Below are 25,887 nucleotides of genomic sequence, written 5' to 3' on the forward strand. Positions count from 1 at the left end.
GATATTTTAAATTAACTTCTTTTTTTTTACTTTCAGTTTTATTTTACTTTTATTTTTTTCTTCTTCTAATTGTTATCTGGTTTTAATATAATTATTTAAGTTTGATTATTTTTTATTTCAGTTTTAGTTTTTATTTATTTTAATTCCAGTTAGTAATTTTAGTGCTTAAACTTAAATTAAAAGAAAATTATAAATATTTATTTTATTTATTATTAATTTTAGTTTTAGTTAACAACAATAACCTTGATCTGAATCCCTATTTTTTGTTTTAATTATATTTTAGGATTTAAGGATCTTTTTTATTTTAAATTTAATTTTTTATTTTATTTAATTATTTTAGGTATTCTTTAATTATTTTATTTTATTGTATGTTGTTAGTTTTTTTTTTTTACATTTTATTATTTTTATAAAAAAAATAATTTTAATATTTTCAAGTGTTCATTAAATTTATTTAGTTATTTATTTTACATTTCATTATTTTTATGTATTATTTACATTTATTTGGTTACCTTTAAAAACATTCCATTGTATTATTTTTGTTTCTATTGTTTTAATTTATTTTAGTTTAGTTTACTCACCTGTAATAAAAAAAAAACACTTCCAGTTAACATTTTATTTTATGATTTTTGTTATAAATTCACAGATCTTCAGCTTCAATGTTGCTTTGACAACTAACTGAAAATGGAGTTTTTTTTTATTATCAATTATAAAAACTCTAATAAGCTCTGAAGTTGACTTTAAAACTAAACAGTTTTTTTTAATTATTATTGTTATTTTGAAGGATTGTCAGTGGACGCTCTGATGAGGACATCACGGATGAAAGGATCCTGCGAGCACCAGATGAACAGGAAGAGAGCGCCGCTGAGGATGATGGGACGGGGGGAGTTTTCTCTGCCAGTTATTCATCCTCATCCAGTTGTAAGACTCTTGTGAACTCTTCGCCTCCAGCAACTCTTCAAATAACCAATCCAGAAACAGACGACCAGCCAAACTTCCCCGTCTTGTCTTGTGCTAATGGGATTTGTAACAACTTCCTGCTACAGCAAGACCCTCAAACAGGACGTCTAACCTTACTTCCTGTTCAGATCACCGTGCTTCAGCCAATCACAGGCTCAGAACCAGTAAAGCTTTCAGAGGACAGTGTGAGGCCTGAAAGCGTCTGTGTGACCCCCAGAGACTCGTCAGTGTCTCCTGAGAGTCCGGTGGCTGATATCAGAGTCCAGCCGAACGCTGCGCCTCGCTGTATGAACCCCAGCTCCTGCTCACCTCAGAGATGCTCGTCTCTGGAGCACGTCATGGAGCTGCTCACTGAAGAGTTTGCTTTGGATGGAGTTAAAGATCTGGCTATGGGTAAAACATTAAATCACCAATTTTAATGTTTCTGCTTATTATACCTAATTGGTGTTTATTTTAAAATTATTTATTTAAAAATGTTTTATTATGATATTTATTATTAATAATAATAATTTAGTTTTTAAAATTTTACAATTATTTTTACTGTATTTTATTTTACATTTAATTATTTATATTTAATATTTAATATTTATTATTTTATTTGTATTATATTTTATTATATTTTATATATTTTTTATTGTTTTTTATATTTTATTATTTTATTGTATTATTGTTTTTAATACATAAAAATATTTTCAATTATTTTATATTTTATTTAGTTTTACATTTTTTCTGATTTATTTACATTTCATATATTTAAGTATTATTGTAATGTATTGCTTTAAATCATTTTGTTCTTTTTTTACATTTTATTCTATTTTATTTTGTATTTATTACATATGTTATTACACATATTAAAATTGTTACTTTAAAAAATGTTTTTACATTTTATGTATTATTTTAATTAACTTTTTAATTTTATTATTAACTTGTCTTATTTATTTTTTTGTTTTACATTAAATTATTTTTATTTTATTTTTATTTTACATATTATTCTTATTTTATTGTATTATTATTTTATATTTATTTAGTTTAATTTAAATTGTGGTTTAATTCACATATTTTCCCATTAAAAAATAATTGAATAAATAAATAATTGTTGTGTTTTTGAGAGTAGGCAATATATTTTAGACACATATTTACCTTTGTTGGAATTGCCTGAATCAGTTCTTTGTTGGAAGAGTCTTGTAGGATCCCTCGTGACTTGTTCTCTGTTTCCAGGAAAATACATCATCTCTTTAAAAAGCCTCCAGTTTGAGACGTTTTGTCGAGCGATAACAGAGAAGTTCAGTGATGTGCACTGGGATCAGAAGCAGCTGTGTGACCTTCACCGTCTGATCAAACAGCACTCGAGCGGATCTTTACACGCTTTATCATCTGACAGGTAAAAAAAAACAAATAGTTTTGCAAAGCATATAATAAAAACTCTTGTTTTGCTTCTTAAGTGGATTAAGCTTATTTTTAGAGAACAAAAATATAGATTCAAACTAATTATTACTCAGATACAGATTGCAATGCACAAAATAAATAAATAAAAATACAATGCACGCATGAATGAATGCTTGATTACTGAACAGCTCACATTCAGAGATGTGCAACAGTCTTGAATCTGAATTTCAGTCACATGAGACCTTCTCAAAACACCTTCAAACACACGTTCACTTGCGCTGCACTTATCGTCAGTGATCAGGCCAGAATGGTTTCAGGAACAGCTGTTGGTCCGTGTGGAAACAGAAGAGTCCTCGAGATCAGGAACAGACACAGCGCTCATGTCACATGAAGCCGGGCACACAATGGTCTCTTTCTGACCGTGGATCACATGCGGTCCGATCCGGCTCGGGGTGTTACAGACGCTCTGCATGCGGTTAAACGAGACGCAGGTGATTCGAGGCGACTGGAGACGCAGGTGCTGGAGATTCAGTGAGTCTCGCATCAAAAGACCGGTTTTTATAACTCTCAGCGCTCGGGAAAAGTGTTCAGGAACCATTGTGCCGTTCTCTGGTAGGTGATTTGGAGGAAAACTTTTATTAATTTATTTGTTATTTCATTCTTCATTTAATTTCTTGCTCTGAAATCGGTCTGTATGGCAAAAAAAACTGCTTTTTTTTCTAAATATCCTTAAAACAAGATTTTTATTTTATTTTATTTAATTTTTTAATTTTTTATTTTATTTTTTTTTTTTTTATTTTTTTTTTTTTTATTTTTTTTATTTTTTTTTTTGGTCCTGCAATCTGTATCTGTACTGCAAAAAAAAAAAAGAAAAAAAAAAAAGAAACAAATATTTATTCTACAAAGAATAATTTTCAGAATCTGTATTTTTGTTGTTGTTGTTGTTTTTTTACCTGTATTTGTAATTTTCTCCAGTAATGCTCTCCGTTGCAAAACTATTTAAAATAAAATATATATTGAATTATTTTATTTATTTATTTATTTTGTTGGATGTGTTCTAAGCATCAATTTCACAGAAAAAAAGATATTAGCTTTAGATTTTTAGATATTTTACTGAAAAACCAGAATGTTTTTTTTTTTCTACAAAGAATAATTTTCTTAATCTGTATTTTTGTCCTGTTTTCTAAACATTCTTTAACAAATAATAATACAATCTATATGGAAAAGTTGATGAAATACATTTTTTAAACGAATTAGCATGTTTTGTTTGTTTAGTTAATAGTAGATTTTTTAGGGGTCTGGCTTAATTAGTATTTTTATTGTTTTCATCTAATTATCCTTAAAACTAGACGCATATACTTAAAGAAAACCATGTGAGAATATACATCTTCAAGTGTGTGTGTGTGTGTGTGTTTTATTTATTGACATATTTTAGACAGTTTATTATTGTTTTGACTTGCTTTCTGTATCTGTAGTGCAGAACAATCATTTTCATAATCTATATTTCATCATGTTTTTTAGTTAAAACATCCTTAAAAAAAGATAAATGCACTTTAAAAAAATTATATTTAATATTTTAAGTTATGTTTTTATTATTATTATCATTGCATTGATGTTTGTTTGTTTTTTCATTGTGTTTTGAGAATAACCCTCAGCTCTTGACGTTCAGATATTTTACAGGACAGTGTTGTTTTCATCTTCTCGCTGGCTTGGCTCCGAGGCTTTGAGCTGTTTAATGTTCTGTTTCCAGAGCTTGTGTTGTGTCTCTCTCTCTCTCTCAGTGTCTCTGATGAACAGTCCTCCTCAGAGGCAGTGAAAAGGGCAGCAGCGTCGCTCCAGATCACCAGACAGAGCTTGACCGGCGAGGAAAACGCTCATCCTGACCACAATGCAAACCTCTGGCCCTCAGATCGACCCGCGACCGAGGAAAACCAGCTGAACCAGATCATGAAGGAACCGGAGTGCAAACCAAATGAGCTTAAATACAGAGAAACCGCAGATGGACGAAACCTAGAGCAGACGGGATCTGAGACCAGGACCGCATGCTGGAGACGAGACACACAGGAAATGACATCAGAGGATGACAACAAAGGTAGGACCGCCTCCCGTCATCAATCATGCATCAAAAAAATCTGCTGTTTAGTTTTGAAACCACTTTCCTTTTCTGTCAGCCAATAATCAAACAATTATTAAATCATTGTTTTAGGTTACCGTTGTATGTGATGCACCCTTTATTAATATCTTGTTCAGATTTGGAGAAATGTAGCATTGCATTGCTCTGCAGTGAATGGGTGCCGTCAGAATGAGAGCTGATAAAAACATCACAATAATCCAGTCCATCAGTGAACATCTGGAGAAGACAAAAGATGAAACAAATCCATTTCCATTTGCACATTAGAAATGAAACATGTCAAATATTTGGTTTTACTCAGATGGACATTCAGTGCTGTTTAATGTTGACTTCAGTGTCTCTGTTCTGTCGTTCTTGTCTGATTAGTGTTTAGGAGTCAGTGAAAGCCTGTTTTAGAGATGTTTTATTGAAAGTCGTGTAACGTTGATGGACAGTTGAAAGCAAATATAAAAGACGGAGTGTTTTTCAGCGCTGCCAGACTCACTGAGAGCTCTTGATGCTTGTTAGTGGAAACGAATGCAGATGATGGGAGTTTTCATCCCGTCTGGCGCCCGGTGCTCTCCATTCTGCTCGTTCCAAACACTCACAGTGATGTTTTCCTTCGTCTTTTATGGTCTTTGTGCTCCTGCTCTTCACACACACACACACACTAAGTGCAAACAAACACACACACACTCACAGCAAACTGCAGGTGTAAATCGCACACAAACACGTCCAAGTCAAAAACCAGAAGGAACAAATAAGGAAATAGAGAAGTCTATCAATACAAAATAAGATTGTCTTGTTTGAAAGTTAGCACAGATAGATATTCAGATGGAGAGATGGACAGAAGGACAAATGAATGGTTGGATCGAAATTTAGAAGGATGGATGAGAGACAGACAGATGGACGGATGAATATATAGATGGATGGAAGGATGAATATATAGATGGACGGCCGGCCATATGGATGGATAGATAGATGGCCGGGTGGATAGATAGATAGATGGATAGATAGATAGATAGATAGATAGATAGATAGATAGATAGATAGATAGATAGATAGATAGATAGATAGATAGATAGATAGATAGATAGATAGATAGATAGATAGATAGATGGATGGATGGACGGCTGGCCATATTGATGGATAGATAGAGGCCAGATGGATGGATATGTAGATGGATGGAAGACTATATAGATGAACAGATGCATGGATGGATGGATAGATAGAGGTACATATGGATGGACAGCCCTCAGATGGACAGATGGAAAGAAAGAAAGAAAGAAAGAAAGAAAGAAAGAAAGAAAGAAAGAAAGAAAGAAAGAAAGAAAGAGAAAGAAAGAAAAAGAACGGACGGACGGATGAATATATAGAGGGACAAATGGATGGATAGATAGATGGACAGATGGATGATAGATAGATGGACAGATATATAGAGGGACAGATGGATGGATTGACAAATGGATGGATGGATGGGTAGATAGATAGAGGGACGGATGGATGGAAAAATGGATGGATAGATAGATGGACAGATGAATGGATGGATAGATAGAGGGACAGATGGATGGATGGACAAATGGATGGGTAGATAGATAGAGGAACAGATGAATGGATGGATAGATAGATAGAGGAACAGATGGATGGGTAGATAGATAGAGGGACAGATAGATGGATGGAAAAATGGATGGATAGATAGATGGACAGATGAATGGATGGATAGATAGAGGACAGATGGATGCATGGACAAATGGATGGGTAGATAGATAGAGGAACAGATGGATGGATAGATAGATAGAGGGACAGATGGATAGATAAAGGGACAGATGGATGCATGGAAAAATGGATGGGTAGATAGATAGAGGGACAGATGGATGGATGGACAAATGGATAGATGGATGGAGGAACGGACAGAAGAATAAATAGATGGATGGCTGGATAGATAGAGGGACAGATGGATAGACAGACAGACAGACAGACAGACAGACAGATAGATAGATAGATAGATAGATAGATAGATAGATAGATAGATAGATAGATAGATAGATAGATAGATAGATAGATAGATAGATAGATTAGTTCTAATAACAATGGTGTTGATTTGGGGTTTGATGTGATCTTGGCAGGTTTGGTGAGCATCTCTCTCTGTCTGTGATAGAGCTGTCTGAGCTGATGCAGTGTGGTGCTCCTCCTGATGGTGGCGCTGGTGAGTGTGTGTGTGACGCTGAAGCGCTGGAGGACAGCGGCGGTGCTCGGATCACTCCCGACAGCTCGGAGCTGGACATGGACGACTGTGACTCTCTGATCTCCGAGCGGATGCTCTCGGTCTGCAGCGGCCCTCAGCGGGCCCCGTGCGGCTCCTGGGCTCTGGCTCTGTACGGGGACCAGTGCTTCAGTCCAGACGTGCTGGAGTACACACAGAAGCTCAGCAGTCACAGCCAAGCTCCCACGCTGGAGGACAAGTCTCAGGTGGGTCTTATACATGTGGTGTACGGATTCAAATCTGTACACGTGTAGGTCATATTATAACAACAAATACATATAAAAAATAATAAGATCTTTCATAAAACACTTTAAGATTAAGATTATTTTCATGACAACTTAACACATTTTCACCTTTCACATTTATCAATTTATTGTTTCTTCTTAATTATCTTTATTCTCAGTGGTGAATTGGTTTTATTCCCGTGGTATATTTTACTGTTAAATTATATATATTTTTTTTATCAATTAACAAATATTAAAAGCAGTACAATGACAGATAAATAAAATATAAATACTTTACAATTTACATAATATAGCAGTTATTATTTTACTACCATTGTGAAACTATTGTAGTTTTAAATTTAGATTACATTTTTATATTATCTGTTTTCATTTTAATTTTATTTAAAAAAATATTTATTAATGTCTATATTGTTTTTACTTAATTTGTATTTATTTATTAGTTTTAGTTATTTTAGTATAGCAAGTTAAACTGAAGAATGCTGCCTTGGCAACTAGCAAAAATAAAATTATTTAATTTAATTTAATTTAATTTAATTTAATTTAATTTTATTTAATTTTATTTAATTTTATTTTATTTTATTTTATTTTATTTTATTTTATTTTATTTTATTTTATTTTGAAATGAAAATAATTGCGTGAAAATAATAAAATGTAATTATCAAAAAATAAATGTAAATTTTCTTTATGCAATTTAATTTCCTGTTTATTTATTTAGATTTCGGGCTGAAACATATATATATATATATATATATATATATATATATATATATATATATATATATATATATATATATCTTCTTTTTTTTTCTTGTGTTGACGTGTCTTTGCCCTGTGTGTGTTATTGTCTTAATGCTGATTTCCGGTGTTTATTTACTGCTAACTTTACTGAAAGGACCCACATTTCATGCAGCCAGAATTTCTCCAGGTACAGTATTCTAAACAACCTTCATTTTCATCGAAGAGCTTCAGTGGATCAGAACTTCCATCATTCATGTTTTGAATGAACCACATGCATCAAACATTCAGAACCAGGAACAGAATATAGACAATGTGCATTTTGATTGGCTTCAAGTATAGAATTGGATTTATAGCAGAGTATGAGAGCTCAGTGTGTGTGTGTGTGTGTGTGTGTGTGCGTGTGTGTGTGTGTGTGTGTGTGTGTGTGTGTGAGATGCTTTGATGGCGTTTGAGGGCTGTTTTTATGAGCGGGGTTCAGACGCAGGAGCTCTACAGGAGGAACCGAGCTGCAGATGGACTTCAAAGCTCTGACCATCGATCTCTGTTAGCACAGAGAGACACACAGAGAGTCTTCATCCTGATCATGTGCTCTACTGCTTAAGAGTTTGGGATCAGAAAGATACGATATTCTGCAAGGATGTATTCAATTGATCGAAAATGACAGTGAAGACATTTATAATGTTATAAAGGTATTATATTTCGAATAAATGCTGTTCTTTTGAACTTTCTGTTCATCTCTGAATCCCGAAAACTTAAATGTATCATTGTTTTCACAAAAATATTAATAATAATGCATAATAATCATCATATTATTCTGATTTCTGAAGACACTGAAGACTGGAGGAATGATGCTGAAAATACATCTGCACATCACAGAAATAAAATACACTTTAACACAGATTCACACAGAAACATTTTATTTTAAATTTTAATAAACTTTAAAAAAAATGTTACTGTGCTTTTGATCAAATGAATGCATCCTTGTTGAGCAGAAGACATCATTACATTAAAAAAATCTTACCAACCCTAAGTTTTTAAAGGCAATTTACACACCAAGCATCTTCATCCTCTTCATCACATTGAGTCCTAACTGCTTAAGAACAAAATAAATTATATAAAAAACTTAGAAAATAAAAATGCATGAATAAACATTAATGTATTATTCTTTTTAAAATTAAACATTAATAGAAGTTAATAATTGGATCTCAATAATACCTACATAACACTGGTCTAGATGATTAATCAGGTGGATTAATGATGAAGTTGGTTTCTTCCAGCAGGGAACTGGTTAAATCCTGCGCTCTGTTGTCTGTGAATGCAACGCATGTTAGTTGCATGTATTTCCAGAGTTCAGTTGGGCATCGAGATCCATTTATTGATCTTTTCTTACCTTTTTATCTTAAACAGGAGCTGCACCAGCAGCTGATTATTGAGAGCAGAAATCTGAAAAAGAGCAGAACTTTCTACCACAAGCTGATACAGCAAGAGAGGAAAAATAAAGGTACTTCTGCAACAATAGAAAACCTGACAGCTGTGCATTAATTCTGCAGTGCAGCTGTTCCTCGTTCGTCAGATGTGTGTGTTTCATGTGCTGCTCGTCTGTCTTTGTAGGTTCAGACATGAAGGTGATGGTATCTAAAGTCAAGCAGCAGTTTGACGAGCTCAGAGCCAAAGTTGAGTTTCTGCAGTCTGTTAAGAAATATCTCCAGGTTTGTGCCAAAGCACACGCTGCATTTCCTCTGCATGGGTTTAAAGACATTTCTAAGCGTTCAATTATTATTATTATTATTATTATTATTATTATTATTATTGTTGTTGTTGTTGTTGTTGTTGTTATCATTACCAATTTACAACAAATTGTATAATAATGGTAATCTAGTTAATTTATTAGCAATAAAAATAATTATTTAATAATAATAATTATTATTATTAATTTATAATTATATAAAACTGCTATTAATCTGCCTAGTTTATTCTAAATTAATAGTAAAAAAAATATATTTTAATAATAATAATAATAAGAATAATAATATATTATTTTTTTTTTTATTTTAATAAATTAGATAATATTGTAATCGAATTTATTATAAATAAAAAAATAACTGATTACTTATAATTATAATAATAAATGTTATTATTATTGTAAATATAATAATAATAATAATAATAATAATAATAATAATAATAATAATAATAATCGATTCATATTATCAATTTATAACAAATTGTATAATAATGGTAATCTATTTAATGTATTATAAATAAAAATAATATAATTATTATTAATAAAAGTAATAATAGTTTATATATTATAAATAATAATAATCTTTATAATTTATTCTAAATGAATAATAATAACTATTAATAATAATTATTAATGTTTAAGATTTATTTAAATAATAATACTTTTACTACTTATAATAATAATAATAATAATAATAATATGTATAATTTATTATAAATAGTAAAAATAACAATCATATTTTAATTTTAATAACACCAACAACCACAGAATAATTGCAATAAAACATTTTTTTTTTACTTTTAAATAATTCTGTTCTACCCTGGTTTTGAAGTTGGCTTAACCAATCACATTTGACCTCAGCTCTAAGTTTTTATCCAATATTTAGAAGTTTCTAAATTCACCAAGGTCATAGGCTTGATTTTTAATACACCGTAAGCCACTTAAAATAAAAGCATGTATGCCATATATGAATTATTACTTATTAGTGTCTTTGTCTTGTTGTTGACTCAAGTGTTTCATATTCAGGCAAGCAATAATTCATTCCAGGGCATGTGTGGTGATTTTCCCGGTTTGAACACCAGTGTTGTATGGTTTAATGGGTGATGCAGGTGTTCTGTGATGTGTTGTAGGTGTTGTCTGTGGATCAGTGGGGTTTAGAGCTCTCTCTGCTGCCCTCTCTGGTTGTGTGTGGGGATGCACCTCTGGAGCTGCAGCACTCAGATGATCCTGCGCTTCTGCACTTTCTGTGTGAGCAGCGTCGGGGAAAAGGCTGCCCTCTAGTGGCCGCAACCGCCAGAGGCCTCATGGCCTACCTGTACGCCAGGTACTGAATGTGTATGAATGCATGGGAATGGAATTAGCTGCCGGTACTGTAACCTTCATCACACACGTCTGTTCTGATGCTGACAGGAACGCTCATGCCGACGGATTTGTTCAACAGTTTTTCTACACGTATCGCTACTTCTGCACCCCGGAGGAGCTTCTGAGGTTTCTAATGGACAAATTAAACAGTTCACTGGGGTAAGAATTAAATCAATCTGAGCACTGTTACAGATTAAGCTAGAAAGGTTACACTTGTCAAGACAAATTTAACCCTAACAGACAGACAGACAAACAGATAGACATTTAGAGACAGGTAGACAGACAGACGGATAGAAGGATATATAGATATATAGATATATAGATATATAGATACATAGATAGATTGATGGATGGATGGATGGATGGATGGATGGATGGATGGACGGACGGACGGACGGACGGACGGACGGACGGACGGACGGACAGAGAGACAGACAGAAAGACAGACGGACAGACGGACAGACGGACAGACGGACAGACGGACAGACAGACAGACAGACAGACGGACAGACAGAAGGACAGACAGACAGAAAGACAAACAGACAGACAGACAGACAGACAGACAAACACAGACAGACAGACAGACACAGAAAGACGGATGGACAGAAAGACAGACAGACAGACAGACAGACACAGACAGACAGACCGACAGACACAGACAGACAGACAAACAGACAGAAGGACAGATGGCCAGAAAGACAGACGGACAGACAGAAAGACAGACAGACAGACAGACAGACAGACAGACACAGAAAGAGAGACAGACAGACAGACAGACACACACAGACAGACAGACCGACAGACACAGACAGACAGACAAACAGACAGAAGGACAGATGGCCAGAAAGACAGACGGACAGACAGAAAGACAGACAGACAGACAGACACAGAAAGAGAGACAGACAGACAGACAGACAGACAGACACAGAAAGACAGACAGACATACAGACAGACACAGACAGACAGACAGACAGACACAGAAGGACAGACAGACAGACACAGACAGACAGACGACAGACAGACAGACAGACACAGAAAGACAGACAGACACAGAAAGACAGACAGACAGACACAGAAAGACAGACAGACAGACAGACACAGAAAGACAGACACAGACAGACATACACAGAAAGACAGACAGACACACAGATAGACAGACAGACAGACACAGAAAGACAGACAGACACACAGACAGACAGACACAGAAAGACATACACAGAAAGACAGACAGACAGACACAGAAAGACAGACAGACAGACAGACACAGAAAGACAGACACAGACAGACATACACAGAAAGACAGACAGACACACAGATAGACAGAAAGACAGACACAGACAGACAGACACAGAAAGACAGACAGACACACAGACAGACAGACACAGAAAGACATACACAGAAAGACAGACAGACAGACAGACAGACACAGACAGACAGACAGACACAGAAAGACAGACAGACAGACAGACACAGAAGGACAGACAGACAGACACAGACAGACACAGACAGACAGACGACAGACAGACAGACAGACAGACAGACACAGAAAGACAGACAGACACAGAAAGACAGACAGACAGACACAGAAAGACAGACACAGAAAGACAGACAGACAGACACAGAAAGACAGACAGACAGACACAGAAAGACAGACAGACAGACAGACACAGAAAGACAGACACAGACAGACATACACAGAAAGACAGACAGACACACAGATAGACAGAAAGACAGACACAGACAGACAGACAGACAGACGGACACAGAAAGACAGACAGACACACAGACAGACAGACAGACACAGAAAGACATACACAGAAAGACAGACAGACAGAAAGACACAGATAGACAGACAGACACAGAAAGACAGACAGAAAGACAGACACAGACAGACAGACACAGAAAGACAGACAGACAGACAGACAGACAGACAGAAAGACACAGATAGACAGACAGACACAGAAAGACAGACAGACAGACACAGAAAGACAGACACAGACAGACAGACAGACAGACAGACAGACAGACACAGAAAGACAGACAGGCAGACAGACAGAAAGACAGACACAGACAGACTGGAAGGAAGGAAGAAATGACGGACGGACGGACAATTATTTTGTCAAACTCATATAATTAAGATGTAGAGAAAGAGTAATTCATTCACAGTCAAACACTAATTAAATAATCATCTCCAAGAAGTGAAATGAGATGAAATGTAATTATGTTCTCCATTAATTGTGAAACTGCAGAGCAAATGAAGATCCCTCATCAGACACAGCCAAAGTCTATCAGCGCACTCTGGATCTGTTACACTTCTGGATTGAAGACGCACAGTTAGTGGACTTCAGCTCCAGCTCCAGCCTCCTGCAGACGCTGGACGCTTTCCTGACCGCTGAGGTCACTGCCTTCAGAGTTTAACTCTTAAACTGCTGGTTTAGACAGAAGGCTTGAATGCATGTGAAATAACCGCGCTACGCTGTGTCTTCAGGTCGCACCGGTTGAAAGTCGAGGAGCAGGTTTGCTGGCGACGCTCCAGGCCTCACCCATGAAGAGGCGCATCTGTGTCCCGTCGTGTGCGCTCGACGCCTCCATCAGCAGCCCAGAAGATGAGGAGAAGCTCTCAGTGAACTCATCCATCGAAGACGCTGCTCGAAAGGTCTGAGACAGTATAACAGAAAGTATAACAGTGTGGTTACAAATAATGATGGACATTAGCTACCTAATTAAGAAGGGTTGTAGTGTTTAGGAACACATTGTATGATTGAGAAAAGTAATACTGTGTAACCTGCTCTTGGTTTCTTCTTGTTTTAATTTAATTTAATTTAATTTAATTTAATTTAATTTAATTTAATTTAATTTAATTTAATTTAATTTAATTTTTATTTAATTTAATTAAATTTAATTTTTATTGAGTTGAATTTTATTTTATTTGAATTGAAATTGAAGTAAATAATTTAATATTTTTTATTTTTTCATTCATGTATTTAATAATTTATTTTACATTTCATTTTTATTTACACACATTTATTTATTGTATTTTATTTTGACTTTATTTTTTATTTTTTATTTTTTGTTATGAAACTTTAAAAAGTTGTTAAAAATGCATTTTAGGCATTATCTAATTGAAAAATGTGCTAATTTGCATTTATTTCCTCAACAGAAATCTAAGCATTTGATAAATGCAGGTTCTTGTTCGATTTTGATGACCAAAAAAAAAAAGGCTCTATGCAGACAGGAATTAAAATTTAAAAATAGTCAACAGACAGTAAAAAATGCATTTTTGCTATGTTTTTAGGAATTAAATGTTAAATATGAATCAAGCAAATTATATATTAACAATATAAAAACATTCAGAATATGGATGGGAATAAAACTGTAAAATTTGGTGAATCTACAGCATGATAACATAAACACTTAACCTTGCATTTAAGATGTTTTCTTTCCACTAGCCTGGAAGTAGTCAAATATCCCCCAAAATCTTGAAATCTCTAATGTGCATGAAAAATAAAAAAATAAAAAATGTGCATGAAAAATAAATAGTTTTACAGGTAGTTCCTTGCCCTAAAAAAATCAAACACGTTTCTATTAATCTTAAACATGAATTTCATGCATCTGAGCAGCAGTCAAACCCCTTCTTCTTGATGTGATGTGTTCACGCGTGTGCAGAGCTTCCAGTGGCGTGTGTCTCGTGTGGTGGAGCCTCAGACGGTCCAGTGTAAAGAGAAAGTGTTCTCCATCGCCGCGGCTCTTCCACGGCCGTGTTACACCTCTCTGATGAACAACAGCAGTCTGAGATCAGACGAGAGACGTCCCTTCAGTCAGAGCGAACACACACCGCTGCACATCGCACAGCAGCTCACTTTACTGGAGCAGGTGATCAAACACACGCACTCTTTTATTAAACATACAACACATGCTAAATATCTGTTAAACATGTGGAATAATTATGATTTATATTATTATAATTTAAATATTATTAGAATTTAAAACAGCAGTTTTCTATGCTAATATATGTTAAAATGTAATTTATTTCGGTGATGAAAAGCTGAATTTACTCTTTAGTGTCACATGATCCTTCAAAAATCATTCTAATATGCAACACAACATTGATAATAATCAGAAATGTTTCTTGAGCAGTAAATCATCATTTTCATGATTTCTGAAGATCATGTGACACTGAAGACTGGAGGAATGATGCTGAAAATACAGCGGAGCATCACAGAAATAAATTACACTTTAACACAGATTCACACAGAAAACAGTTATTTAAAAGTGCAATAATATTTTAAATTCTTAATTTCCAATTTCCATTATAGTCATTATTTTATTTTATTTTATTTTTTGAATTTTTTTATATTTTATTTATTTATTTATTTATTTATTTATTTATTTATTTATTTATTTATTTATTTTATTTTATTTTATTTTTTTTTTTTTTTTTTTTATTTATTTATTTATTTTTTATCACTATTTTCCCTGTCTTTTCCTGACCCGTCTCTAGGTGGAGACACATGATCATCTTATTTTAAAGCTGGTCTTTATATGAGGTCTGAATCACTATATCAAGCAGTTTCATGTCTCCTCGTCTGTTTTTCACGCAGGAAATATTTCATGACTGTCACCCGGTTCACTTTCTGAACTCAAGAGCTCACGGAGTGACGGAAAACTCTGGAAACATTTCCAGGTGAGTTTCCCCTGTCCACTGTCCTGTGCATGAATGTATAATCAACAATTAAAGCAGTGGCTTTCTATAATAAATCTCAAACTTGTTTAAAATTCTTATAAATAAAAAGCATTTTTACATGCATAAGAATAATTTTCACCTAAAAGAAATAAAGTGCATGTGCATGTGTATATTTCATCCTCCCGATATGTTGAGTGTGTGTGTTCAGTGTTTCTGTGTGTTGGTCAGGTGTGTGTCTCCATCCTCCTCGCCTCTAGAGGGCAGCGGTCTGTTGGTCAGTGAGGTGTCGGGGCCCTGGGGCCCTCTGCAGAGGCTCCTCACACACGCACACTGTGTCTCTAACTGGGTTTCTGCTGAACTGGTCACCTGCGACTCGGTCAAGGTGTTTCCTATATTTACTTGTCTTATAAATCTTAGCAGTGAAACTGGATTATGAATGTGAATATCTATAACTCTTCTTCTTCTGCTTCACGGCTATTTGTTTTAATTACTATAATAATTAGTTTGAATTAACTAATTTAATTAACTAATTACATTATTATTAATTAAGTTATACTTAGAAAAATTTTTTGTTACTTTAGTAGCATTGATATACTATTACATTTGTATTATTTTATATGAGATTTAATTTATATATTTTCATTTAATTTTACATAATATTTTAATAATTTCATTGATTGCTTATGTTATATTTTCATATATTTTAATAATTTTATTTATTTTAAATTAGATTTTTTTTTATATTTTCAGTTTTAATTTTAATTTTACTTAATATTTTAATAATTCCATTGATTGCTTTTGTTATATTTGTTTTTAATTATATATATATATATATATATATATATATATATATATATATATATATATATATATATATATATATATATATATATATATATATATATATATATATATATATATATATATATATATATATATATATATATATTACAAACAAAACAAATACAAACAAAAACACTACAAAATCATTAAAACATATATTAAAATTAAATTAAAACATAAAATAAAATATTAATAAAAACTATAATAGTAATAATATGTTAGTGCTACTTAATTAACAACTAAAATAAAATAGTTTTGAAGCCACAACCTGTTTTACTTCCATAATGTGAAGAAAAACCTTGCAAGATTTTGGCTCAGATGCAAAAAAAAATTATATGATGCATTAACATATTTTAAGGACTATTAAATGTTTATTTTATTTTATTTTCTGCATTGTAACTTTAATTTCTTGCAAGTTAACAACACTTCTATTCCTAATTTCCCGATATGCACGATATAAATGCACTCTATATTTATTTAGACCAGTCCTAAAGTGGGGTGTATTGAATACCTGGCTGTGTTTTAGGCACAGGCGGCTTTACTCGCTCGCTTTCTGTCCATCGGCAAGTTCTGCTACGAGACGAGAAACTTCTCCACAGCTCTGCAGATCCTGTCGGGGCTGGAGAATGTGATTGTGAGGCAGTTACCGGTAAGAAACCAAACTCCTGCGCTGTTTGTGATCGGTGCTGCATCTGTTTAAACTGATTAAACACTCGCTCTGGTGGAAAGCATGACTGAGATGTGATTGTCTCGGCTCTTGTGTGTGTGTGTGTGATGAACGCAGGCGTGGAAGCAGCTCTCGCTCAAGATGTGTGAGACTCTCGAGGAGCTCAGGGCCGTGCAGGTCAGACTCGGCAGATTTTTATTATTTTAACTAACTCTTAATGCTTTCTACTGTTATTAACATTTATAATATATTTATAAAATTAAAGTATGTTGCATTAGTGTTATTGCATTATATAATATATATTTAATTAATAATCAAACTGCTTCACAGCTATTTATTTTAATTATTTGTTTTAATTATTTTAAACTTATTCTTAATGCTTTTTATGTTATTAACATTTATAATATATTTATAAAATTAAAGTATGTTGCATTAGTGTTATTGCATTATATAATATCTATATCATTCATAATATTAATAATCAAACTGCTTCACAGCTATTTATTTTAATTATTGCAATAATTAGTTTTTAGAATTGTTTTTTTTAAACTAATGGATTGTTTTCAGTGTTTTTAATAATAAAAGCAATAATGCAAATATTACATTATATTATATATCATCTGTAACAATAATAACTGCTTCACTGAAATTTTTTAATCAAATGTAATTATATTAGTAATGATATTCAATATTATTATAATGTTATTGTGTAATAATAAAATAAAATAAAATAATAATTTTGATAACAATACTGCTTCACAGCTATATTAAATTACTTCATTAATTGTTTTTATTGTTTTGAATTAATTCTGAACTGTTAATTATATTATTATTATTATTATATAGCATTCATAATATTAATAATACTGCTTCACAGCCATTATTTTAATTATTTTAATGATTTATTTTAATTGTTTTCAACTAATTAATTGTGTAAAATGTTTTTAATAACGAATATAATACAAATATATAATTGTATTATATATTATCTGTAACAATAATAACTGCTTCATTGCTTTTTAATTTATTTTTAATGGTTTCTAATGAAATCATATTAGTTAAAATAGTATATTATTATATTATATAATATTGATAAAAAATAATAATTTTAATAAAACTGATTTATAGCTATGTTAAATTACTTTATTAATTGTTTTTGTTTTGAATTAATTCTGAATTGTTACTTTTATTATTATTATTATTATTATTATTATTATATAACATGAATAATATTAATAATAGTTTACATCCATCCATACATTCATTATTTTAATTATTTGTTTTTTAAACAAATCCTTTGTTTTGACATTTTTTATTATTATTATTAATAATGTTAATAACATAAATAATAACAAAACTGTTTTAATTAGCTTAATAATTAGTAAAAAAAATTAAACCATTTAAAACTTAATTGCTACTTTCATTATCATAATAATAATAATAATAATAATTAAACCATTTAAAACTTAATTGCTACTTTCATTATCATAATAATAATAATAATAATAATAATAATAATAATAATAATAATAATAATAATAATAATTATTATTATTATTATATTAATAATAACAAAACTAAAACAAAACAGCTATTCATTTTCAAGGTACTGCTAAGTAGTTTATTTTCCCCTTTTTTTAATTTCTCTCATAATCTCCAGACAGTCACTCAACCCAAACATTATTGATTATGTCCTACAAATTAGTCAATAACTCAATTAAAATAGATACTGAATGCATGCTTATCACTATAAAGGTGTCCTTGTTTCAGGTCTTTCTGAAGAGTGATAATCTGTGTCTGATGGAGGGAGAGAAGGACAGACGGCGTCCCACTCTCCCAGACGCCCTGATCCTGGCCATCCACATCCAGCAGCTGGAGATCGGAGCGTTCACCGTGACCAGCGGCGCATACAAGTGGCCCAAACTGAGGTCTCCTGAACGCACTTATGTTTACATCCATGCTTTTAATAGAGGCTTTTGACTTTTGTTTTTTAGTTCACCCAAAAATACATTTGTGCTAAAAATATCCTCACCCTCAGATCATCCCAAGAGTAGGATGAGTTTGTTTCTTCATCAGGTTTGGAGAAATGTAGCATTGCATCAGTTTCTCTGCAGTGAATGGGTGCCGTCAGAATGAGAGTCTGATAAAAGTATCACAATAATCCACAGCACTCCAGTCCATCAGTGAACATCTGGAGAAGACAAAACCTGAAACACATCCAGCATTAAGATGATATTAACTCAAATATGAGTCTATAATCCAGAATAACACTTCCTCCAGTGAAGAAGTGTGTCTGTTGTCGTCTCTCACATAAAATAAAAATCAAGAATTAAAAAAATAAATAATAATTTTATTTAGCATTCAAGCTGTAACTTTAAATTCAAATATTTATGGCCGTCTTAATTTCTTAATGTCCAAATTATTAACCTCTGAACTTTTATTTTGACTAAATTAATAATAATAATAGTAATAATAATAATAATAATAATAATAATAATAATAATAATAATAATAATAAAATTAATATAAACACTTTAACAAGTATTTTAGTTTTCTATAATTTCTGTATTTATTATAATTACTACTACTAAACAAAATAAGAAATATTACTATTGTATTATTACACTGTATTTAAGAAAATTCATAATGATTTTATTTTATACTACTGTAACTGTAAAATTTCTTTAATACTAGTCTTATTTTCTTCATTTTCGAAAATGTACCCACTGAACTCTTTTTTATTATATTAATAATAACTATAAATTGTGTTGTTGTTGTTGTTTATATAATATTTAAGAAAAAAATATAACATAATAAACACGATACGCATGTTTTTAATTATTAAAAAAAATTGTAATATAATAATTATTATTATTATTATTTTGTTCCACTAAATAAAATGATTAAATAAAATAAGAAATTTTAAATGTGTATTGTTTCACTGTATTTTGTTCTATAGTACAACTATAAAATTACAAATCCAATATTAATTTTCTTTCCTAAATTATTAATTTATTCATGAACTGTTAAACTTTTATTTAGACAATAATAATAATAATAATAATAATAATATTTAGTAGTAGTAGTAGTAGTAGTAGTAGTATTGCTACTACTAAATAAAACAATAAAATAAATAATATTAATAATATAATATATTATTTCAAGCATAATAATTCAACAAGTAAAAACCCCAACCTTTAATTGTAAAATTTACAGACATTAATCAGCCAGTTTATAATCAGATCCTATTACGAGTGACTCAAACTCAGATGCAGAGACGTATATATAAATATATATATATAATAAATAATCAGCCTTTGCATTTTGATATGCACTCCAATCCGATTATGAGCAAAAATGAGTGTCAAATGCTGTTCTTTCCCTCTTTGCATCTAAAGCCAGACTCACAGCTCGAGTCTCTCTGGTGTGTGTGTTTCCTCTCAGGAACATTGCGCGTGTGGTCAGTCAGATCCAGGCGTTTCAGGAGCGTCTCTATTCCTATCCTCCGGACCTGGAGCTGCAGGCGTACCTGCGTGGACGACTCGCACGCTTCGGCAGGAGTGACATCTCGCTCCTCGCCTCCGACAACCACATCAACTTCAGCCAGATGCCCGCCGCTCGCCGGATCCACGACACGCTGCGCCGCGTCAAAGCCTCTTTCCAGTGACCCGAACAGATGTGGATCACCGCTGGAAGACAGACATCTCCATTAGAGCTGAGGACAGATGAAGATGTGTGAAGAATACTGTGTGAAAAAAGCACAGGTGAATTTCCTGTTTTTAAGATGTGGAGGTGTTTTTCATCTTTAACTTCTGTTTCAGCCTCATGGATGGTTTCCTTCAATGAAGCAAAGACTTTTAGCTTTGTGTTTATGTTTTTTCGGACGGCTACACGACCAAATATTACAGTATGGATGTTTATAGACTTGTAATTAGATAATGATTGAGAAATTATTAATGCATTTTAGATAAGATTCAACCGTGAGAAGCTTGAAATAATGCATTGTTATAACTGAAATTATTCTACTTTTAAAAATAGAGTAAACATGATATATTTCTATACAAATAGACGTACTTCTGCATAACTTTTAACATAATTAATGCATTGCATTTTGCTGTTTTGTAGTGCACTTTACATTGGGACACATATATTTCACTGCATGTTTTAAAGCTCAGGAACGCGTCTTTTGCAATTGCGTTATCAGTAAGATTTCCCTTCTTCTTGAAGTTCAGTTGTTTCAAACTTGTATGAGTTTCTTTCTTGTGTTGAAAGCAGAAGATATTTGGATGAATCCTGGGAACCGAACAGTTTTTGGTCCCCAGAAAGCAAAAAAAAGTTTAGTTTTTCAGGTTTCAGTCTTTATAATAATGCTTTAGATTTGAAGAAAACCAGTTAATCTACATGCTTTACGTCTGCAGGATTGCAAACTTGTTTAGGTGTTAATAGCCCATTAATCAGGATTAGACCTAATAAATTGCATCGTATTGACTGAAAACTTCTCGTTGTGTTGCAGTGTGTTTTTCAGGTGTGCACAATACAGATCTAGACGCTCCCATTATGTTTCGGAGAGTCTCTTCTGCTCATCAAGGCTGCATTTATTGGATCAAAAATACAGTAAAAATAGTGAAATATTATTATAATTTAAAACAGTGGTTTCCCGTGTGAATATCTGTTAAACTCTATTTTATTTCTGTGATGCTCCGCTGTATTTTCAGCATCATTCCTCCAGTCTTCCGTGTCACGTGATCTTCAGAAATCATGAAAATATGATGACAAGAAACATTTCTGATTATCATCAATGTTGGAAACAGTCGTGTTGCACAATATTTTTGTGGATGCATTTTATATTTCAGGATTTTTCAGATGAACAGAAAGTTCAAAAGAACAGCATTTATTTGAAATAGACATGTTTTGTAACATTATACATCTATTTTTGTCACTTTTGATCAATTTAATTAATCCTCGCTGAATGAAATTATTATTATTTCTTTCTTTTTTTTCATAAATCTTACCCCACACTTTAAAAACTGAGAAAATAGAGGAATGATGATGAAAACTCAAATTTGATCACAGAAAGAAATTACATTTTAAAACAAATATTTACAGAGAAAACAGCTCTTTTATATTGGAATAATATTTCACAATTTTTACTGTACATTTGATCAAATAAATACAAAACTTTCAAAAACATTACATTATTCCAAACTTTCGTCCTGTAGTGTACTGGACGTTCATAGAATTATTAAAGAAACATCTATGCATCATTAAAATGTTAACAAAATATCTGTGCTTCTGATGTGTCAGTGTAAACATTATTATTATTATTATAAAACAAAAAGCAGTATCACACCCATAAACAGCAGCAGCTTGCTCAGGTGATTTTTCCACACAGGACTGCTGGCTGTTATTGCATGTCATCATATATCATATCATATATGCGAATTAAATAATGTGTGTTTGGGAGTTTCCCGCGGAGCGGAGGAAGCGCGCGGGATCCTCGTCATTGTTTCGCGGCGGATCAAAGCGCTTCAGATAAAGGCTTTAATTGCGACTCAAAGAGCTCGAGCTCGTGCACTATAGATCAGTGATAAAGGAAGCAGTCAACATGTCCTTATCACCATTGTCCAGCTAAACGATCCTTTCAAAGGCTCTGTCTCTCATCCACAGACATTCAAAAACAGTCTGATGAACTGCAGACCTCTGTGCCATGCAAAACCTTTCAGATTTATCACCAATATTCATCACAGGTTTTGTTTCATCATGAAACCTCGAATGAGCAAACAATTACATGAATGCTTTTGTACTGATTTGTTATATTTCCTTCCAAACCCGCCTTTGGGGATGCAATTATTTTCATTTTTAGTTCGTTTTTTAAAAATTGCCGAAGCGTCATATGCTTTGTGCAAAAAGAAAGTAAAAGCTATCTATTTAAACGTATTGATTTCCAGATTCCGATTGATTGGTGTTGTAAAATTAAGATTTACAAAGTTATAGCATGAGTTTCATTAAACGTGCATAAGCCTATACGTGCACATATGTGCATATGCATGATTTAAAATAAATCAATGCAAGTAAATAGTTGCACAGATTTAGGTTGGTGCAATGAGATCTCCGAGTGGTTGTGTTGAGACATTGGATCAGGCTTAAGCTTGTCCGGCTGTGAATTTGCATTTGAACCGCTGGTCAATCAAAGTTAATTGTGTTGCTACTGTAATCCCTTTGATCTTGATGTTTGCCGACCGCGCCAAACGCCGCTGAGATGGACAGTGGCGCCAGAGACTCCACAGGCAGCAGCATGTGTGAAAACACAACCATTTCAACTACAGTCTAATCACACACCACAATACAGAAACAGACGAATAGCAAAAGCTGCTATTCTTTTTTTTATTTTTTATATTCGAATATTTTTTTTCTAATCGTCCGATTTATAATTTCCCACTGATATCACAGTAACACGAAAGAATAAGCCCAAAATATTATTTAGAGGCTTATATAAGCAAAACTATTCAAAACCAGAATTTAGACGCAGATATGTTGAAAAGTGCTGTAGAACAAATAAAACATGTTCTTTATTGGCTATATTTTTCGTTTTTATATTATTCCGACTATTTAACTCTTTTTTTACAGTAACGTTTTGTTTCGTTATATATTTTAAATATTTACATTTATTTAAAGTTATATTGAGACATGATGCACAGAAGTCTGAACTAACAAGGATTTATTAGTGGGATATGCAGCAAACTGGGAACAAAAAAATACAGTTTAAAAGTTCTACTGGCCATTTGAAGCCTTGTTGTAATTATTTTTTGTAAATAATACCCGCTATCTATGTGAATATATTGTAAAATGAATTTCCAAGCATCATTACTCCAGTCTTCAGTGTCACATGATTTTCAGAATTCATTCTCATATGCTGATTTTGTTTTATTTGATTATTACCAATGTTGAAAACAGTTGAATATTATTTTGGAAAACGTGATTTATACGCATATTCCGCACGACAAATAATGCAAAATAATTAAAATACAAGGATTTATCATGGGGAATATGCTTACAATTGGTGTAAAATATTGAAAAAGTTTTACTAATCATTTTATGTTATTGTTTTAAAGTTTCTTGGCTTTAAACTTTAAAATCCCAGTATTAAAGCAGCATTTTTCGTCATTAATGCGCCACTCGCATCCAGCTGTTCGGACACTCCATCTGTGTTTGAAGAGGATGCAGACAGCTGGATGAGACAGAGGTGAGCACAGACAAGCTGGCGCCAGGCTTTCACACAATCACAGGATATGTAAAGACTTCAATAACGACCCATTAGGCCTAATGATTGAGAATCGATCAGGCGTTAACTCCTCCATGCATATGTTAATGCGATGCCGGTACAGGCCTATATATTCAGCCCGCTTCTGGAGACATGGCAAACAGTTTTGGATTCTGTTGGGATAGTTTGACTTCCTCATACAGACAGACAGCAATCATGGTTAAGGATTTTTCTGTGGACTGGCTCGCCCAAAGCTTTCACGATTCGGAGAAAAAGACGCACAGGCCGCACGTGCCGTGTGTGGTTCAACCGAGGCCTCCTACATCCCACGACAAGGTATATTTGCAGCCAAAACCAAAGGTTTCCAAAGTTGAACAGAAACCAGAGACCATTAAGGAGAACGAGGTCAGGACTCCAAGACACTGTTCATCTCCAAGCTGTAAGTATGCGCTTCAATGCATTTTCGATTGGCTTCAATTAATGTAAATGCAAACAGAGCGTGTTTTAATGATTTATTTCATGCTCAGTTTCAGAAAACAGCGGCTATTCGTCTGGTTATGAAAGCGAAGCGGCCGCTTCTGAATGCGCGTCCGCGGAAGATGGGAACGACGTGGAAAAAGACGCGGCGACGCGCAGAATCAGAACCAAATTCACTCCGGAACAGATCGACAAACTTGAGAAAATCTTCTGCAAGCACAAATACTTGGACGCGGGAGAAAGAGTGAAAACCGCATTGAAACTCAATCTGTCAGAAACTCAGGTGAGACGCGCGCACTAAACTCTATTCTCTTTATTTAAATGCATCATCGAAAATAAATAAATAGCTTTCTCTTATGCACTGAAAAAAGCGAAATATTGACATATAAAATATATTTTCTTATAAACATATTCCAATAATATTTGTAATTATAGTAAAAGTTGCGATTTGAACAATAGAACACATTTTTAAATGCATCCTCGCTTTGTTCTTCAGGTCAGAACATGGTTCCAGAACCGCAGGATGAAGCTGAAGCGGGAAGTTCAGGAAATGCGCGCTGACTATCTTCTGCCTCAGATGGTTCTTCCGGTTCAGTACCACTGCTACGACAGACAGCGACTTCCGTTTCCGGCTCACGGCGCGCTGGTGCACCAGATGATGACGCATCATCCGCTCGCTCCTCATCATCACCTCATGATGGCGAGGCAACACTACTACTGAAGACAGACACGTTCCCTTATAAAAACACTTATCATATTCTGTGTGCAATGTGCTTTGTAAAAATAGTGTTTAATTAAAAAGAAGAGTTTATTTATTTTCAGAAATAAAGTTTAATGTCTAAGTATGCTTGATTGGTGATTTGTTTGTGTTCAAGTTAAACTTTGCAAGCTTAAAGTTCACATTTGATTAGATTCGGTTCAGAAGTCAATCGATCTGAAATAGGATTCTTGTTGTTCAAATGCTTTCAATCTTAATCAGTTTCCTTTGAAGTTAAAAGATACTGCGGCAATCCGGTTTAATGTTTCATCTTTATTTAGGAATTCAGTGTTTTTTTGGAATGTTCCACATTCATTGTGTAAGTTAAAGAAATTATTCTCCATCTGCTACCAGATTGCACAATTAATTTTCGCAGGCATCTGTGTAATTATC

At 33.0% G+C, this 25,887-nt stretch overlaps 2 protein-coding genes across 3 annotated transcripts in view; both read left to right on the forward strand.

Annotated features, from left to right (window-relative positions):
- LOC128025916 (kinase non-catalytic C-lobe domain-containing protein 1) overlaps positions 1-21,494 on the forward strand; it is a 39,931-nt gene extending 18,437 nt beyond the window's left edge. The window contains exons 14-31 of one of the 2 annotated variants that reach the window (XM_052612524.1): positions 791-1,350; positions 2,176-2,338; positions 4,125-4,435; positions 6,612-6,922; positions 7,854-7,886; positions 9,107-9,200; positions 9,311-9,408; positions 10,574-10,767; positions 10,854-10,964; positions 13,055-13,202; positions 13,294-13,461; positions 14,472-14,678; positions 15,407-15,489; positions 15,718-15,871; positions 16,859-16,981; positions 17,117-17,176; positions 18,770-18,927; positions 20,444-21,494. In XM_052612524.1, the coding sequence (XP_052468484.1) occupies positions 791-1,350; positions 2,176-2,338; positions 4,125-4,435; positions 6,612-6,922; positions 7,854-7,886; positions 9,107-9,200; positions 9,311-9,408; positions 10,574-10,767; positions 10,854-10,964; positions 13,055-13,202; positions 13,294-13,461; positions 14,472-14,678; positions 15,407-15,489; positions 15,718-15,871; positions 16,859-16,981; positions 17,117-17,176; positions 18,770-18,927; positions 20,444-20,666 (3,199 nt within the window). In that variant the 3' untranslated portion in view covers positions 20,667-21,494. The remainder of the gene's footprint in view (positions 1-790; positions 1,351-2,175; positions 2,339-4,124; positions 4,436-6,611; positions 6,923-7,853; positions 7,887-9,106; positions 9,201-9,310; positions 9,409-10,573; positions 10,768-10,853; positions 10,965-13,054; positions 13,203-13,293; positions 13,462-14,471; positions 14,679-15,406; positions 15,490-15,717; positions 15,872-16,858; positions 16,982-17,116; positions 17,177-18,769; positions 18,928-20,443) is intronic. The other variant, XM_052612525.1, reaches the window with a different exon arrangement.
- Positions 21,495-24,402: 2,908 nt separating this feature from the next.
- On the forward strand, positions 24,403-25,584 carry LOC128026770 (homeobox protein vent1). The gene is made up of 3 exons (XM_052614042.1): positions 24,403-24,699; positions 24,788-25,020; positions 25,234-25,584. Exons 1-3 carry the CDS (start codon positions 24,414-24,416, stop codon positions 25,456-25,458), a joined length of 744 nt encoding a protein of 247 aa, XP_052470002.1. The 5' UTR covers positions 24,403-24,413; the 3' UTR covers positions 25,459-25,584.
- Positions 25,585-25,887: the final 303 nt, after the last annotated feature.

The sequence above is a fragment of the Carassius gibelio genome, chromosome A13, assembly GCF_023724105.1.
Source record: "Carassius gibelio isolate Cgi1373 ecotype wild population from Czech Republic chromosome A13, carGib1.2-hapl.c, whole genome shotgun sequence".
Classification (NCBI taxonomy): Eukaryota; Metazoa; Chordata; class Actinopteri; order Cypriniformes; family Cyprinidae; genus Carassius; species Carassius gibelio.

Coding starts and splice junctions, on each gene's coding strand:
- LOC128026770 (XM_052614042.1), top strand. CDS start 24,414: ATGGCAAACAGTTTTGGATTCTGTTGGGATAGTTTGACTTCCTCATAC. Junction 24,700..24,787: donor ACACTGTTCATCTCCAAGCT/GTAAGTATGCGC, acceptor TTTCATGCTCAG/TTTCAGAAAACAGCGGCTAT. Junction 25,021..25,233: donor TCAATCTGTCAGAAACTCAG/GTGAGACGCGCG, acceptor TTTGTTCTTCAG/GTCAGAACATGGTTCCAGAA.